The sequence below is a fragment of the Sphaeramia orbicularis genome, chromosome 4, assembly GCF_902148855.1.
Source record: "Sphaeramia orbicularis chromosome 4, fSphaOr1.1, whole genome shotgun sequence".
NCBI lineage: Eukaryota > Metazoa > Chordata > Actinopteri > Kurtiformes > Apogonidae > Sphaeramia > Sphaeramia orbicularis.
The window spans coordinates 35706431-35725212 of NC_043960.1; the positions used below are offsets into that span (position 1 = coordinate 35706431).

General features: G+C 39.2%; 1 protein-coding gene across 1 annotated transcript in view; it reads right to left on the reverse strand.

The window, feature by feature from the left end:
• Nucleotides 1-18782, reverse strand: part of fryl (furry homolog, like) — a 60477-nt gene that overhangs the window by 37532 nt on the left and 4163 nt on the right. Inside the window, 11 exon segments of the mRNA XM_030132927.1 lie at nucleotides 1264-1365; nucleotides 1843-1941; nucleotides 2040-2132; nucleotides 2860-3028; nucleotides 3170-3250; nucleotides 3477-3556; nucleotides 4195-4291; nucleotides 4432-4571; nucleotides 5520-5573; nucleotides 6811-6890; nucleotides 6893-7018. Coding sequence (XP_029988787.1) covers nucleotides 1264-1365; nucleotides 1843-1941; nucleotides 2040-2132; nucleotides 2860-3028; nucleotides 3170-3250; nucleotides 3477-3556; nucleotides 4195-4291; nucleotides 4432-4571; nucleotides 5520-5573; nucleotides 6811-6890; nucleotides 6893-7018 — 1121 coding nt within the window.

The window sequence follows — 18782 nt, forward strand, 5'->3', positions numbered from 1 at the left end:
ACGAAGAGTCTTTCCACCACAAATTAAAGTTTACATTAATCTGTGTAAACACTTGGTATTCAGATGCTGTCATTTGTTAAGCATAATATGGAAGGATGATACAGGGAATAAAAAGCATCACTAACCGTCAGACTATGTATTTAATGGGGAATAATTATGATGACATACTTGCAAAGCCCAATTCAAAACAAAGATTTTAAAAACACCCACAAGGTTAAAATCACTGGCTTTACAAGAAGCCCTACATCGCTAAAATCATCACTGCACTCAAAAAAATCAATCATCGCACACCCCATACAATTATGCCAAGGAGCCACCACACTGACTGATTACAACTTCACATGAAAGGAAACCTACAAAATGGTAAAAGAGGATGCTGAAATGAGATCACTGGGGTAGACAGATGGTCATTCAAAAGCATTGGAAATCACCACCACAAAGACGCAAACAGAAATTTATCCACCACAAGATCAGTCTCCACAAGGGAGAATCAATGCAGAATGGGAAAGAAAGTCATTGAGTCAGTCAGTTGGTCAATTAATGATTCGGTCAATCAGTCGCTGGGTTGAATTGGCTCCATGATGATCAGGGAACAGGGGGGAGTAGGGTTGATCCGTTTGTAATTGGTTTACGAGGAGTCATTAACAGACCTGAGTCAAAACGGCACTTGAGACAACATGATCTGCAAGATGTATTGTTCTCCTTTTAACTAAGATCTCTAGACATTTTGGGGTTCATTCATCATTTCATTAACAATACTATGACATTAGTATGTGTTACTCTTAGCAATTATTACCCACTTTTTCTTCCTGTTTTAAGTTTTCAAACAGTCCATTATTACTTTATCTAACAAGTGCTATTCCTGTCCAGATCTGGTACTTGATCATGAAAGGGAAAGTACATATGATCTTCAAACAGAACCACAGAACACACCCTCTGAACCCAAGACACCTTCTTAAATAGGAACTGTTAAGCATGTTGCAACCATGGCATAACATAATACCAATAACTCTTTATTTTTTTTTTGTAATAAATGTTGATGTCTTCATGCTGTAATCAATTTTATGGGAACCAAGAACACCAACATTTAATCTGAAGTTTCATAGGGAGTCATAAGACCTCTGAGGTTTAAAGTGAATTAAGCACTGTCGAGCCAAGTATGGCATCCTTAATATGCTTGATTTAGAAGAATACAGTCATTGTGCTACAGAGTACACACTGTCTGAAATAGACTGTGTGTAAAGGCTCAGGCTGGGAGTATACCTTCAGGTGTGAGAGGCAGTTCTGGAGGAAGATGTGCCAGTTGTTGAGGAAGAACTGCTTCTGACTAACACATAGCAAGCAAGTCACCAGGGGATACAGAGCCTGTGGAAAGAAACAGTGTCAACATCAAAAAACAGCCAAGACCCTCTAATTCTGAATTTTCTATTAACTTCTTATGATGGGGCCTCTAAAAAAATAGGTCATCTGTTTTTTTCTTTTCAGTCCTTTCAATTTTTTTTTTTTTCAACAGAAGAAAGAAAAGCATGACCAGGACCAATATATGCCTACAACACTGACAGTGAAGCTGCAGAATGATTCCAGTTTGTATGGTTTGACATTTGAAATAAAAAAATATTTGAAGCGTACCTACATATAAGCGTGGATCTACACGTAAGGATGTAGACTATACTGAAGACAATTAAGTAAGGTTCCTTTTTTATTTTCAATTTTTAGTCTAAAACATCTGAACAATAAAGGAGAACTCTGTGCAAAAACAAGAAGCCAAAAAGGACAAAGAGTAGAAAAGAACAAAATTATTACTACTAAAAGAATTAGAAACTAGGACAGAAGATTATTTACCAAAGAGTGCTTCTTTCTCGAACTAAGGTCAAATGTTGTCTGGTAGAGCATCTCCACAAAGTTCTTCAGGCATGGTACATTGACTTCATTTTTCACCGCCTGAGAATGAAAAAGACATTAGACATACTATAACAGATAAACATTTTTCACATGTATATAATGTTTAATAGCAGAAGTTTTTATAAAACGTCACTCACAGCAGCGACAGGGATGAGGATCTCAACAAAAAGGCCCGCCAAAGCATGTTTTATGTCCTTATCCTTGACTTCCAGGAAATACTGAGCACACTCCTAGAAAATGACACCAAAGGAACATGTAAAAAAAGAATGTCAGGAAATGTTCATGTCTATATAAACACACAGTATTGAACAGTTATGTACACTTTGAACCAGAATCAGCTGCCCCTTATGATCCTTATAAACGTTTTAGCTTCGAGGTCTTCTATACCATCTATGCCACCGTTGTGAAACACTAATGCAATGCTTTGTATACTGTTTTTATGATCACATAGAACCAAAGGCTACTCATCACATGACAAGAATCCCCACAGCATCCTGTTGTTACTTTCCCTTTCAAAGCTCAGCCATTCAAGTATGTTTTTTAATGTATCATCATCTGTACTCAGAGACTATCTTGAACGTGTGGAAAATACAATCACTGGTTTAAAGTGAACATATATTGGTTGGTTTCTAAACCACTGTAACCATTAAGACTTTACAGTGCAAACAGCTAATGATTTGGATTTTAACTGCTGTGTAGGGATTACTGAAAAGCCAGTGCTTCATTCACAGTTCTTAGCAGAATCTGAAACACACATACACTTACAACTTGGCAGACCTCACGTTTGATCGTTACTCATCTAGCTTTATGAGCCAATGCTGCGCAGAGCTGCTGAGTTTGAACAAAGGGGCAGCAGTAAAAAAATAAATAAAAAAGACATATCTGCTGCAATTTAGCAAACACACACATCAGCCAGTCACATACTGAGGGATGCGTCTATAAACTAATATAATTTACCTGCATGAACTGAAAAGAAGCCTCAAAATCTTCCACAGGATACATTTTAACCCGGAAGAACTTCATGCCCATGATGAGGCTGATGATGCTCTGGACAATATAGGGACTCTGTTCTTTTTGCCTCAGCTCCTTCAGTTCTGTGATAAACTTCTTCCTTACTGCCTGAAACCTGAGCACACAAACATACAGACACAAACCATGCATCAGCATAAGGCTAAGACAACTTAGTAAGAGACATCTCAAAGTGTGACTAAACAGTCATCAATACAGCTAGTATTTGGTAGAAATCAGAAGAATTCAGTTTACTTACTTTGACTGTGTGAGGACTCCGATGACCTCAGCATACAGGTCTGCAATAATGTGCACATTGCCAGTGTTGGGGCCACAGTAACTGAAATTTTAACAAAGCATATCTCATTAAGATGCATTATGGAGACATGTGTGAATAAGTCAATTATAAAGACACAAAGACCACAGGGTCAGTTTGTGGACTCATTCATGACAACTGACAACACACTATAATTAAAGCATCACACAGAGAAGTTTTATGACAACTATTAATGTATTATTAATATGTGCCCTTGATCCATCTATGAATTTATGCTTACAGTACTTACCCCTCTTTGTGTTTAAAGTGCTTGAATGCCAGGTTTAGAACTTCGTGTACTAAAACATCTGGCACTGGATGAAGAGGAATCTGTGACGTAAACATGGAATCATTAGTCTTATTTGAAGCACTGATAGCATTCTTTCTTTCTTTTTGCTACCATTCATTACCCTCCCAACAGGAGCAAAGCCAAGGACAACTTAGTTCTGGTCTCCAGGGACTGGCTTTTAGCTCAGAATGCATTGCTAAACTTGAACAGTCTACTTCAGAATCACACTGAGCCACTGTGTTTATTTACTGTGTCCCCCCATAGGGAGGAACCATACTAATAACACTGCAATTAATTGCTTTGCTGATGATTTACAAGATATAAATAGCGCAAACTGATTAAATATATTCATGTCTCTATTTTCAAATCATGTACCGTAATCACAGTCTGGCAAAAAGGAATGGATGGTGATTCATAAAGTACAACTGCTTTCAATATCAAATTAGCAAATACAGTGCAAATTTCTCCATTTGTTAAGCAAATTGGAAAGTAAAGCCACATGAGTGCTGCATGTGACCGACGACTTGCTTATAACATTTTTGACCTTCAACGGAGATCATGTCATGCTGAACCCATGGATAAGATATTACCAATAACAGGTCACGTGGACAATATGCATTTTCCTTACTTACTAAGTATTAAAAGCAGCACACAAAGGCAAGAGTTCCAAGTCACTCACCTGTTTTAGAACTTCCACAGAAACTAAACAAAAAATGAAATCTATGGCTAAGTCCCGCCGCTCCAACAGGTAATCTTTGTCCCGGTGCTGTTCATCTCTACAAAGCAGAGGTGGTAATGAAACAGAAAGAAATTTTAGTCAACATATATCTTAAGCTAACATATGAAAATAATCATCACTTATACATTTTAGACAGAGGATACAGGAAAAAAGAGAGGCTGAAAAGCAAAATCTCACCCTTTGGACTTAGTACTAGAACGAGGCCTGTACTCGTAGGACTCATCTTCAGTGCCACTCTGCCGCCGGTACCAGTCGAACAGTGTGCGCAGTAGGGAGGGCAAACAGTGCTCTGCTATTGAGCTCATAGAGCTTATTAACTGGAAAACCATAAGATATCAACACATTAGATCACCTTCAATCCCTTTTTCTTACAGGCCAGGCCTGTCTCCACAACATTCTATGCTAATTCAATGCACCCGCCAAACATGCTAATGAAATAATAGTTTTTGTGAAGAGTAGGATTGACAAAGTCAGTCAACAATATGCACAGGTCTGTGGTGTTCATATGTAAGGCCACAGAATAATAGGCTGCCCTTCAAACATCTCATTAGCTCTTTGATTGCATCAATGATGATGTCAGCATGCGCCTTTTAAACTGAACACTGCAATTACAGGCTTGACAAAATCATCTGTTAGACATGATGTTAAATATGTGTATAGTAACAGCTGTGATCTGAGTAGAAACCACCAAGTTCTATTGCCAACAGATAATACAGGAAAAGAGCAAATCAGCAGTTTAGAAGCACATTACAGTGAATGGTGTGGGACAATACATAAAACATGAGGTGAGGTGGTCAGTATGCATGACCTATTTCACAGAATGTGTGTGTGTTTAAGGGTCAGCGCGGCGTGATGAGGGAGGTAGATGATAGATGCTAGGCAGGAGAGTTATGCAACTGCTCCCTTTGCCCTTATGGTGCCAGGCAGATACACTCCAGCACCCAATGCTGATTTACTGCTGAGGATGACACAGCGATTCTACACTCTCACTTTTGCACTCTCTATACCCATTTTCTCTCCCTCACTCACAATGGGGACAGCTGGATCTATAGCACCATATCCTCATTGGCTTTGTGTTGTGCTGAACAAAGCACTCTGCAGCAGGCAGGCCCATTGTATAGAGTTCTGCAACTGCTACAGATGAGGGACAGACAGGCCATTGAGTGGGGGATTGATTGGGTGGAGCAGGGATTCAAATACTGCACACACACGTACAGAGGTCCGAAAATGAGACTGCCATTTACATACACTATCGCACGACTCACCTGGTCAAATTGTGCATCTTCCCCTCTCTGGAGGGATCGGGACAGGGGTTTCTCCTGAGAGAAGGGTGACAAGAAGAGGGAGATTTACAACACAGCAGAGGTATGATTGGCACAAAAGCAGATTACTGTCAAAAAATAAACCCCAGTAAACAAGTGACAGAAGAGAGAGAGGTAGACCTTCAGAGCCTATCCTGTTAGGAGCCACCAGTCAAAGCAGAGGTAGGACAAAATATTGACTGATGTCAATGTTCATTAGTTAGATTAGGATTCATCTGTCAAAGATTCAAATGCACAACAATTCTTGATGCATTACATCCTGAATTTTCTATTTTCTTGCACACAGGCACTTTCAATCAATTAATCCAAACAGTCAGAGAAATCTGAACTTTAATGCATTTTGAAAGTGCTCTTAAAAAACAGACTTCCACAGTGCAATATAAACAGCTGCATCGTTTTAAATACCAGTAACTGTGTGACCCCCATCACACGATAACATTACCAAATCAAAACACAGCCTTCTGCAGTGCAATACAAGTAGAGACGTGAATATTTAATAGCCTCGCAATTTGATTACAATGGGCATATTGTAATGCATCACTGAATTGAAAAATGTCCATTAGCTTACACACAATATATGCTGGTCTACAAGTGCAATCTATATTATAAAAGGGAAGTGAACTCAGTCTGTGTGTCTCGGGCATCGAGATTATTCAACTGAAAATGCCAGTGGAATTTACCAATTAAGTAAAGCAAGTGAAGGAATGAACTGTGTCAGAGGATCTAGAACGCGCTAGTATCCATATATATCCATATATTTGTGAATTTGTTCATCTCATTTGTCAAATTCTGTCAAACTGTCAAACCACAATGTTGATAATGATAAAATGGGTAAATTGGAATGGAAAAAAATGTATCATTTAGGAAAAGATACTAAAACCAAGGTATAGGTACTGAAAAATTTTGGATGTCACCAGATTCTAGTACTGTGACAATTCAGTTCAGATCTAGAGTTATTCTGTGATTCCAGACCTTAAAATAAAGTGAACTTTGGAATCAAACACGTAAGTAATGTTGAAAGGTAAGACCAATCATTCTAGTTTGTTCATTAAATGCTCTGTTTCATGTAGCTCATGCACATTAAGATTTCACATTTCCCAGACTGGCTAAAGTGTGGCAGTTAGTTGCAAAAGAGATGAGGTGATCACAGCAGTGAGAGCCATATTGCATGTCTGTGTATTGAATGTCATTTCCTGTGTTTTCATTTCCTAGTTTTTCACCCTTGTGGACTCACCAGCGGTTCAGCCATCACCATCTCGATCTTCTTCTCAGCCAGCACAGCAAACTCGGCAAATAGACTCTTGATAACAAACTCCCGGGCTTGAGCTCGGGGTCAATGGTGATGCTCGACATGGCGGCAATGTTGTGTTTCTCCCACGAGAGGGGAGTGACTGAGGATGGAGCACGGCGTCTACTCACGCTGCTGCTGACCGGTGCAGAAGCTGCAGGGAGAGGCCAGAGGGCAAAGGTTAGGAAATAATACAGTAATAGTTGAGGTAACAGGGTCAGAAAAAGAATAACATTTTAGCTGTACTGTGACACAGTGGTTCCAATCCAAACAGGATGACAGAGATTCCCTGAGGAGGCAAATTCACAGAACCAATAAGAAGGCCAGGAGAGAGACTTCTTCCATATGATTTTCAGTTAATTCCAAGCCTTTTGTTATAAATGAATTTTCCAAACACATAATCCCAGATACACGACAGATAATGATCACCATTATTGATGAGAATGGAGATGTTCGTACTGGTATCTAAAGAAACAAATTTCAGCCAATATCTTTAAACTCAGATATACTCATCTGCCCATAACTAAAAATAAACTAACATATCACTGATAATTTTTCTTTTGCATCTAAAAATTAAAACCAAAAACCCTTGAGCCACTCAAAAGTACACATTTACATTTGTTGTGCCTGGGATAGAATAGGATTCTTTGCTCAACTATTACACATTCAAAAGTCAAGTAAAGTTCATTACAGTCATTTAGTATGAGGGGTGACTGTCATTTTCTGATTTATTGTCTATTTTTCATACTTGGTCCAAATGTAAAATAGTCACAGTGGTTTCTGAGAATCATATGAATCCTAGCATCTAAAATGTCAATGTGGGAAATGTGTTACTACAACACAGTAGCAGCCAGCATTTGATTTATCACACATCCCTTACTTGGGGCCAGTTAGACCACACTGTCCCACACTCTGAACTTAGAGATTTTCTACAAAGTATCATGAGAATGGATTGCTAGTAAATCTTTACTTCAACTCAAAAAAAAACCTGTTTAAAAAACGCATATAAATAACCTTTGTGAGGCATAAGGATATACTAGTAAGAGGTATAATATAGTTAATGCAAGTGATATGTAGACTACAATACTATATAGTTAATGCAAGTGATATGTAGACTACAATACTGAGTCAGGTCACCTGAAGTTGCAGGAGGACAACCTAGACCTAGACATTTACATGTCACAAGATCATCTGGTATCCTATTCAAATAGTTTAAGCAAATCTTAAGAGTCTACATTTGGGTGTTTAAGCTTGTCCACTACAACTTTTCTATGGGATGGTGACCAATGACTGGAGTCAAGGACAGACAGAACCTTAAATTAAAAGCCAAGGCATGTTCTCATACTTCTTTGCCAACTGCACACTGCCTTTGAGATCCGACACTATCTATCATGTATTTTAAGTAAAGGCCCCTTTGTTCCATTAAAAGTAAATCTAGATGCTACAGATACTAGGTTTTTAATAGTGTACTTCCAGTTCTGTAGCAACAATTTCCTGTTTCAACATGACAATACTTCTGTAGCAACATTTACAACGGAGTGGTTTCAGATTTTTCTAAGTAGAAAGTAACTAACGGATCATAACTGTATCATACACCTTTAGGGTGAAAGTGAAAAGGACTCTGAAAACCACAACTTAAAGTTCAGCATCATTAAGGGTCTTGTGGTTAACTTGGACCCAACAGCCATGTTTTTTACAGTAAGACTTTCAAGAAGAGTAGATTCTGCTAGAGCCAAATGAGACTGTCCAAAGTGCAGTATTGGTTACTTAATCTTGAATCTTCATTTTAAGACACAAGGCTATGCAATGCTGATTCCAGTCAATTGGACTGTCGATTGTATACTGACCCTTTACCTCATTCCCTCCCAGGAAAGGCCTTGTTCTGTTTCTTCCTGGTTGTCACAGAAACACACATGCATTCTGAATAGTGAATACCACTGAGGAGTGAATGTGCAGTACAAATTAGAGGAGAAACATTGACAGCTCACATTTTATATACACCACAAATGGGCAGCACATGGATCAAGTGGTTACCATAATGTTCTGAACAATATTTTTCCTTCTGTACCTATACATGAATGTTTGTCATAATTTTACAACCACCTTGCGAATGAAAGAAAAAAGATGTGATCATAAGCTTCTCTATGACATTATAAAAAAAAAAAAAAAAAAACTGAAAGTGAACTCAATAATAAGACATTTATGCTATAAATGTATAAAGGTCACTGTTAAACCTGAGGCTGAATGAAATGCTGTGGTTTGGGAGCAGAAATCAGCTAATCAGGGCATGGTTGAAACAAAGGGTTGGTTTATCACTGAATGCAGAACACTCCATCTGACACAGCAAAACAGACTGTCTGTCCAAAGTGTCTGTATTATACATATTCAAGTTCATGGTTAAACTTGTTCAAAAAGGCAATTGTGATTAGAAATAACATGTAAAATCACACAGTGAACATCCTACTACCAAGGCATACAAAAGGGATTCATCAAGTTGAATAATAAATGATCTAATTTACTTAAAGTGAGATTCTTGCTATTATTGTATGAGAGCAGACTGAACTGGGAAGTTGGCATCGTAGTAGCAGTGTTAGCTGTGTTGTGGTCATGCTGTCACAGAGAGCCTTTCACGCATTTCCCTCTTTGTTTACTGTGCTGCACCAACACCCCCAGTGATGTCACATAGCCAGCTCCTGAGGTCCAATCAGTGCTGCGCCCTCTACCCCCTCCATCCCTCTTTTCTCTCCCACCCTTGGCCAGCTGGATTGTTGACACACAACTGAATACCTCAACACTGTACTATTCCAATTCATAACAAAATGAAAAAAAAAAAACATAACACAGGGCATACATTTTTGGATCATTTCTACAAGTCTGTGTACCACCCCTCTTTCCAGCTCTGCAGGACATGCCAGTCATGCCAAACTATGATTCCCTTGCAAAAAGCTCAGAAAAGTGGAAGCTCGCTTGCAACACTCTGACCATTTTAAGCAAGGAGCTCTACTGACCCAACTACAGTGACTCATTTATCAGCCTGAGGTCATGATCCTTTTTCTATTCAAATGGGAATGCAAAAAAATTACACGTGTTTTGCGAACATGTAAAAAAGGACAGGCTTGCTAATCCTAAGGATGTAAAAATTATGTCTCCATTTAATCCCAAAGCCGTTTTGTGGCTGATAGTGCAGTCCAAAATAACCAATGGAAAAAAGTCGGGTTTATAGATCTCACACAGGTCTCAATTCCCAAAAGTTTTTCCCGTTGACCCCACTTTCGCTGGTGTCTAGGTTAAAAACATACAAGCAACTGTTAACATGTTCTCTAAGAATGTTCATCTTGTTGTGCTGTGAGAGGCCTAAAACCCCCACTCTTTGCCACAGTTCTACTTTTGTGCTTTAGAAACACAGCACCCCACAGAATTACACAACTATTACAGCAGAGACTCCACCTTGTCACAGTTAAAACAAAGCCCTCCCAAACGCCTGTTCACTTCCCCTGACAGGACAACAGGGCAACAGTGCAAACATACACACATACACCTTTGGAATGCAGAGCCATACATGCATCCACTTTTTTTTTTTGTTTTTTTTTTAAATACAGAGACAAAAGAATCACAGCCAATGTTTATGTGGCGTGGCAGTGCCAATTCTGCTATTGTGTCTTAACATGTTCAGACTCTGACAAGTTATTACTGGTTTACTCTTCACCATTACTTAGAAACATAAAAACACGAATAAAACTGATCTAATCTGGTCGCAGAAGCTGACAAGTCATCAGTATAAGGATGCATAAACAGTGCACAGGGAGTCTATATGGTCCACCAGCATAAAGACAGTCTCTGAAATTTGGCACTCATTGTTTGAGAGGTACAACTAGCTCTGGATAGGGGAGATAAGGTGGACTGAAGTTATTTTTCAGTGGTTGTAGTCCCACTCATGTTGATATGTGGTGTGGGGACGATCACTTTACAGTAATGTAGTAAGGGGACCATTTCTTGACTTGGCACTGCAACTTCCTGGAGTCTTGTTGTCCCAGTGAGGTTGCTGGGCAACCAGTGCCTGGTAAAGAAATAATCCAGCACACCCCATAGAACCAAAACATGCCATTTTTACACTGTGTTTTTGTATGGATTAAACAAGCAAGATACAGTACAGAGTTTCTACGTAGCTGCTAGGATGGATTTTGTTACCTCTTTAAAGAGTCAGCCTAGCACATCCCCATGTAGTATTTGTTTTAAACTAAGATCACCAGCTGCTCATAGTGCTCTCATATCTACCACAGAGATGTGAAAATGATATTGATTTGTTCATTTTACTTTCTGCAAGAAAGCCAGTAAGTGCATTTTCCAAAACATCATATGTCAGAGTTTAAATATTGACACTGGAAAAATATAAGCTACTACATAGATTGTTGTGCTCAATGCTGCAGACCACAGTCTACTGTGAAGTCCAGACATTAGAAAACCGGTTGGACTTTTAAGCACAGTCCTAATTTTGTCTGGTGCAAAAGATCACACTAAAACAATGTGAAAATCCAAAAGTTCAATCCTTGAACCTTCAGTAAACCATCAATCATGATTAGTAAGAAATAACAAATCTAATTTCTCCTTGTATATATGGCCAGATTTCCTCAATCCTATCCACTCGCAGGGGCATAATGAAAAGAAGGCTTCAATTCTGTGTTTAGTTCACACCATACTCCCATCACCTTGCTTGGTCCTAAGGTTTGCCAATATGATGATACAAGTTTTACTTCAACAGCTATCATTCGAATTATGTACTATGAGGATGCTAGGTTTATTTTAATATATGGTTAGGTATAGTGAATTGAAGTATTTAGTTGCCTGGTCGTAACAAAAAATTATTTTCCATAACTTATCAGAAAATGTACTATATCATGACACATGCTAATAATAAAACATTATTGTACTGTGATAAAGGACCTTCAACTGTATCGCCTTCTCTTCACAATTTGAGAAACATCTAACCAAAATGACAGTGAAGGTGAGGAATGAGCTGTGATAATCCTATCTGAAAAGGGGCAAAACTAACTTTAATCCTTCAAGTAAAACAAGGAACTTGTCATATCAGGCAAACACTTCATATTGGTCGCTCTTAAAATAAATTGTGTTGATATTTATACACATAATTAATAGAAAGTAAAACTGGAATGATAAACCAGGTACTCCAGCTGGACAATCCAAACTGCTGTCTACTTTTGTCCCTGTGTACTCTTCAATGTGACTGAGGAGGCTGCACCTTTTGATTTCTGATGTAATGTGGACTGTATGGTAGGCTAATAATAGGAGGGATCCAGAAGACAGATCAATAGCAGAGAAACATTAGCTGCCCCAAAGGGAAAGGAGAAGAGGGTTAGAAAAGTAGAAGGAGGGAAAATGGAGGGATGAGAGTGCACTGAGTGCAGCTAAAGGGGACTAAAACAGATTTGTTTAGCATTTTTTCTTTTAAAATTGACAGATGTAAGTGAATGCTGAGTGCACTGGGCACCTTCAGAGGAACTACGAAAGAAGTTAAGTCACACAGGATGAATTGGCGTTATGTATCAGTGGATGCTCATCAATATAAACAGAATCTATGAGAAAACCAGGGGCCAGTTGAATGATTATGAACAGGGGACATAGGGTAGTCTACTCTGCAGGAGGAGGAGGTAAACTGCTGCCACCTGCATACACATCAACCAAGCCTGGCTAAACACGGACAAAACAAAATCAGTCATCTTGACAACTCCATTAATAACCACCTCTCTTCTACAGGAGGAGATAAGATATCTTCAACCAGGAATCACATGCAAGTATTTGCAGTACTACACAGGGTCTACTGGCTGTATGTGGTAGATAAGTCTGGTGGCCAAGAGTGGTATGTAAACATGTGTGCAGGCTTGGCAAGATACTCACAGCTGCTACTCCATGACTTGAGCAGAGATTTGATGCTGATCTCAAAGAAGACTGAATCCTGCAGGCTCAGCATAGCGGCTTTTAAAAGTTGGGCTTCACCAGAAGGCACAAATTTTACAAGGCTACGGTCACTTTTATTTCACAATACCCACACATTCCACTCCTCACAAACGTGCACCTCTGACACTTGCAGCCCCTCTCTCCTCACTGGAGCTGAGCACTAGCCTCCACAGGTGCAAGTTAAAGGCAACATCCCAAAAGACAGCAGTTGGTGAGGTAAGAGACCCAAAAAGTGTTGTTGTCTCCGCCACCTTGTTCACTGAAGAATAAAACTGCGCTGAGACAGGAGGAGAAAGAGCATGGCCTGGCTAGTTAGGGAAGTATTCCACCCCAGCGTCTGCTGCCCACTTGCCAATCCACAGAGTCCCTTATTCCCATTTCACCACTTCCCATGTCAAGAAAAATCCACCAAGGCGTAGGTAAAAACTGTGTCAGAACTTTTTCTCCTAACAGGACAGAAACCAGCAGCAAAATAGTACACGATAGAAGTCTTAACAATGCACGGCAATATTCCCTCTCCTCTCCCCTTCCTGTGTATGTATGTGTGTGCCAGTCCTAGCCCGCTAGCACTGTCAGCCTCCCTCCACCTCCCCCCAAAGCTCTCTCACTCTCCATTCGCTCGTAAGCAGCCCCTCCTCTTCAGAGCGAGCTCTTGTTCTTTTCCTGATGCCTGCTCTTTTCTCTGAGTGAGAGAGAGCTTGTTTCAACAGCAAACAGAAGAGGGAGGCGGGAGCAGTGCGTGGGGGTGGGTGATGTCATCAAAATGCTGCGAGTGTTCCCTGGCTGTGGTTCAGCAATGCATACGCATGTCAGAGCTGCTACTGTGCTGCTTCTCTCCACTGGCCTATCAAAACGACACTTCCTGTAAGCTCCACAGCAATACTGATGCGTCATCCCTGACTGCAGTAGGAACAAGAGGAAAGAATGGGACGATGGAAGAGAGGAAAAAAAGATTAAATTAAGTAGAGGGTGGGGGGTGCACACACCCAAACCAGTAGTCCTGCTCCTGCTATGCATCTGTCCCAAAAGAAAATCACATCCTTAAACAGTGTGTGCCATACAGTCTCATCTTTAAAAGAACACAACCTGAACTAGCTGTACATCAGGTATGTTTGGATACTTTCTTAGTAATACTTTCTACCACTTTCTGGACATAGATTATTCTATGGTAGCAATCATAGCTCATCCATTAGCTAACCTAAGTGTTCACACCCAGTGGAGTCATAGGCATTACATCATTGCCAAGTCCAACAGCTACAAGGCACAGGACATCAAACACAGCATCATACGCAAATGCACTGCACAAAAAGAGCAGCCCACTGTGTCTGAATATGAGACACACACCTGATTCATCTGGTGTTCTATCTTGTTGATGCCTTAAATACAGATCCGCGTGACATTAGGTCATTTGTAGCCAAGCACAGTATTAAGTTTGTTAACAAAATAGTCTGAGGAGAACAGCAATGGGAAGTGCTACATAAGACAAACACTCTTTTGTCTTTCTTTCAGTTAAGTCTTCATTTTTCTCTCGCCCTCAGTCTTTCCCCCGTCACATGTCCTCTACTACACAAGTTATGCAAAATAAGGCAGAGCTCATTGCAAACAAACACTACACAAGCAGATGCTTTGTCAGACCCTGGCTGGTGCTACCCTGACAGAGGCATCCACCAAGTGAATACAAAACTCTGTCTTGTAATAAGCAAGCAAAGACTCTTTATAGCTTGTGTCATTACACATTTGAAGATATTTTACTTTCTGCTTTCTATTATACTGTTAATAAAATCTGTAAACCATTGAGGGACATTTAAATATACCACTGACAGGTCACATAATAACCCACTATATGCTAAGTTCAAATTTCATATTAATAATTCAAAATAGTTTGGGGAAATAGGACGATCTACTGGATATGGGCATTTTAATAATGAAGATGAAAAATCAAGCCAAATTTAATTACGTCAATTGCAACCTTTTTTTTCATTCCTTTACTTCTAACTTACTTAAAATTAACTGTAAAGATTAAATGAGAGACTGGAGCATGTTTGCAACTTGTTTGTTGTTTTTATAGTATAAAGAAAAATGTAAAATTACACTTTATTATTTCACTATTTTTGTATTCATAATTCTGCACAGGCATAGTAACGGACTGCCATAGAGCATCCTCGTTACCATGGTAATGAACCTTCACTTCTTCCTGTGCGTGTTGTTTGCTGCTTTGCTTCATCTCATGGATGTATTATGTTCCGTCAATGTCATCTTTTTGCTCAGCCAAGGTATAGGTTCTAAAGTTATTTTTCATCCTTTGAAAAAATGGGTGTTTGGTGTAAGAGGTGGGTATGAAGAATCTGAGTGGAAATCAAAGTAAGAACAGACCAGTTTCTGTCACTGTAAAAAAGACAGACTGGATAAGCAGTGGCTTCTTCCTACTCCCTCTCAGGCACAACAGTTGTTCCAGTTTCTGGGGTTTTTTTGTCTCGTTTTGTATTATGTTTGTGTCCGAAATAAACTAAACTAAATTTAAAACCATACTAAACACCTGTCAGCTTCATGACTTATTTGTCGATTACCTACGGTCAGATTTGTCTGTTGAAACAATGTTTGCATTTTTGGTACCAAAGTTACAGAGTTTGATTGCTGCTATTGAGGAACTTCTATGGAGAGAAATTTGTTTCTTTATTCATCAATCAAAAAGAATGGATTTGCAATGAAAAAGAAAAGATTTGCGAACAAAAAAAGAGATTTGAGAGCAAAAGACAGTAAGGGGCAATAAAAAAAAAAGATCATTTTGCTTATAAATCAGTCCTCTTTGCTTGTGAGTTAAAAACTTTTGCTTGAGACTTCAAAAGTTTTGCTTGAAAATCACTCCTCTTTGTTTGCAACTTCAAAAGTTTTGCTTGCAAATTTAACTGCACTTGATGGGCATGGCCTACGCCAATGGATGAGAGAAGAGTTTCTATTGGTGGGTTTGACCTGGCTCCAGCGCTGGCTCCAGCGCTGGCTCTAGCTTCCGCCTTAAACCCACTTCTCCGTTGTGTTCTGTTACTGGGAGGTAAGTTGATAGTCTGCTGCTCTTTGAAATTTAAATGTGTCCCATAAGTAACAAATTGCACTAAATATCGTCGGCTACAGCCTGTACATTCACAGCCTGAGCAGAGTACGGAATGAGTGAGTGAGTTACAGGGAGGAGTTGAGAGACAGCGGGTGTAGGGTAGCTCGACAGGACATCAGTACCACAGCTCGGTGTAAGGTGCCATGGCGCACAAAGAGAAATAATAAGCAATCAGGTAATCAATTCTTCGTACCGATTATCATTTTCCAGCATGACGTTTTCTGGTTTTCCCTACGTTGCCTCCTGACCAGCTCTGAGCTCACCATGGACCCAATCCCAGCTCACCTCGGACCCGGTGTCAGCTCGGACCCGGTAGGGACGCAACATAGGGAAAACCAGAAAAGGTCGTGCTGGAAAATGATAATCGTTAAGAATTGCTAACCTGATTGCCTCTCAGTTGTGTTTGTGGGTATCCTATGGGCTCCTATGTCACTCTGTCATTATTTCTCTTTCTGTGCCATGGCACCTGGGATGAGACTGTATTGCCATAGGATGGTAACGCACGCACCGGACCGGTGTCCTGTCGAGCCACCCTACACCCGCTGTCTCTCAACTCCTCCCTATAACTCACTCACTCATTCCGTACTCTGCTCAGGCTGTGAATGTACAGGCTGTAGCCGACGATATTTGGTGTAATTCGTTACTTATGGGACACATTTAAATGTCAAAGAGCAGCAGACTATCAACTGACCTCCCAGTAACAGAACAGAATGGAGAAGTGGGTTTAAGGCGGAAGCTAGAGCCAGGTCAAACCCACCAATAGAAACTCTTCTCTCATCCATCGGCGTAGGCCACACCTATTAAGTGCAGTTAAATTCGCAAGCAAAACTTTTGAAGTTGCAAACAAAGAGGAGTTATTTTCAAGCAAAACTTTTGAAGTCTCAAGCAAAAGTTTTTAACTCACAAGCAAAGAGGACTGATTTATAAGCAAAATTATCTTTTTTTTGATTGCCCCTTGCTGTCTTTTGCGCTCAAATCTCTTTTTTGGTTGCAAATCCATTCTTTTTGATTGATGAATAAAGAAACAAATTTCTCTCCATAAACTGCTTAATATTATCAGTTCAATATAAGACTTTTTGTGGCGCAAAACAGATAATGGCGGATCACCATAGCCGCATTGCTAATGATAAACACTGATTAATATATGCAGCACTCATGCAGAAACAGCACTATCAACATTACTTCTGCCTCTCTATAAGATAAAAAATAAACCTCCCACCCTGACTTTAAATAAAAATTAGTCAACTCTTAAAAAAAGAAGTTGACTAGGGTTTTTCTGACTAATCAACTAATTGATTATCTGTGCATGTTAGAGGAGGAGGAGGAGGAGAAGAAGAAGGAGAAGAAGGAGAAGAAGAAGAAGCAGAATTCCACTTTATTATGTGTCAATTAAACACTTCTGGTTTGAGTTTATAAACAGATCAGTTCCAACCTCCTCTCCACTCACTGGAAATGGGAGCAGAGTGGTGGTCAAGTGACCAATAGACTGAATTGGTAGACTGACTGGTGTAGAGAGACAAAAAAAATCCCAATTCTGTCATATTGGTTATATTAAAAAGATATGAAAAAAGAAAAATGTAAAAAAAAAAAAAAAAAAAAAACCACACACAAACCCATCTGTGTGAATATTCTAGAATAAATATAGGTGCAGCACAAGCTTTGTCCTTTAAGGTGTGTGTCATCGACAGGTGTTTTGAAGGCAGTAGACTGAAAGATCATGTGAGTTTTCTGTTTCAGACTGAACTGTGCAGTAACTGAGAAGAGTACATAGAGGACAGAGCTATGCAACCAGTGTCACTTTGTTTTTATATTATTCCATCCATCCATCCACACCACTATTACTGATTGACTGGAGGTACAAACTCACTGTCCGAAAGCTGATGCCCAGAAACATCTTGAAGATATCACAACAAGAGGAAAATAGAAAATGTAGGCAGAGTCTCTGCAGTTAAATACACCACCACAAACAGACAGAGGATCACAAGTGATGACTGAGAAGAGTTAATATAGTGTTTTAAGGAAAATATATGCTACATATTTTACCTTTAAACATGACTTTCAGCTTCAACTTTGAAGCGAGATTGTGCAATTGTGCATTGTGCATGCCATCTGAGACTCCAGGATGCCTCTGCATTTAGAAAAGACATACAGTAACACATACTACATACATAATACTAAAACCACAACTTACCATTTTAGAACATAGTACTTGTATGTTGAATCTACAATACACAACATCTTAACTTATAACCTTCAAAGGGGTTTTTCCATCATCAAACCTGTCAGAAGTAATATCTGATAACCATTTTAGATTTGACTAATTTTGAACTTTAATTGCATTGCCCCATTGTATTGTAACAGAATTTCTATAATTAAGTTATGTCAAATCTTCCTCTAATTTTTTTTTTGTTTTAAAAGCCTAAAAGGTCAACATAAATGCAATTTTGTTTATGTCTTTCAGTGTCCATTGCAACTAAATGACTCTTACTCTATGCATGCAATAAACTAATTTACAATACAATGAAGAGAAGAAAAATTGTCAATCCAAATTATTTGCATCACAATTAAATGTCAACTAAGATTTCATCATCGTAAAAAAACTGTACATATAAATCCTTATAATAAACAAAACCCTGAACATACCAACAAATAAAAACACAGTACGCCAACAAAACTGTTGTGTGACACAGTTTTATTGTTTATGGAATGCAGAGGAATAACTAACATCAGTTCTGAGAATATAGGTCTGGGAGCTATTGTCCAACAGAGCTGACGTAAGTAGAGGACTTCAAATAAACAACATTAGAATGGACTTCCTGGAAAGAGGAGCTCGCTG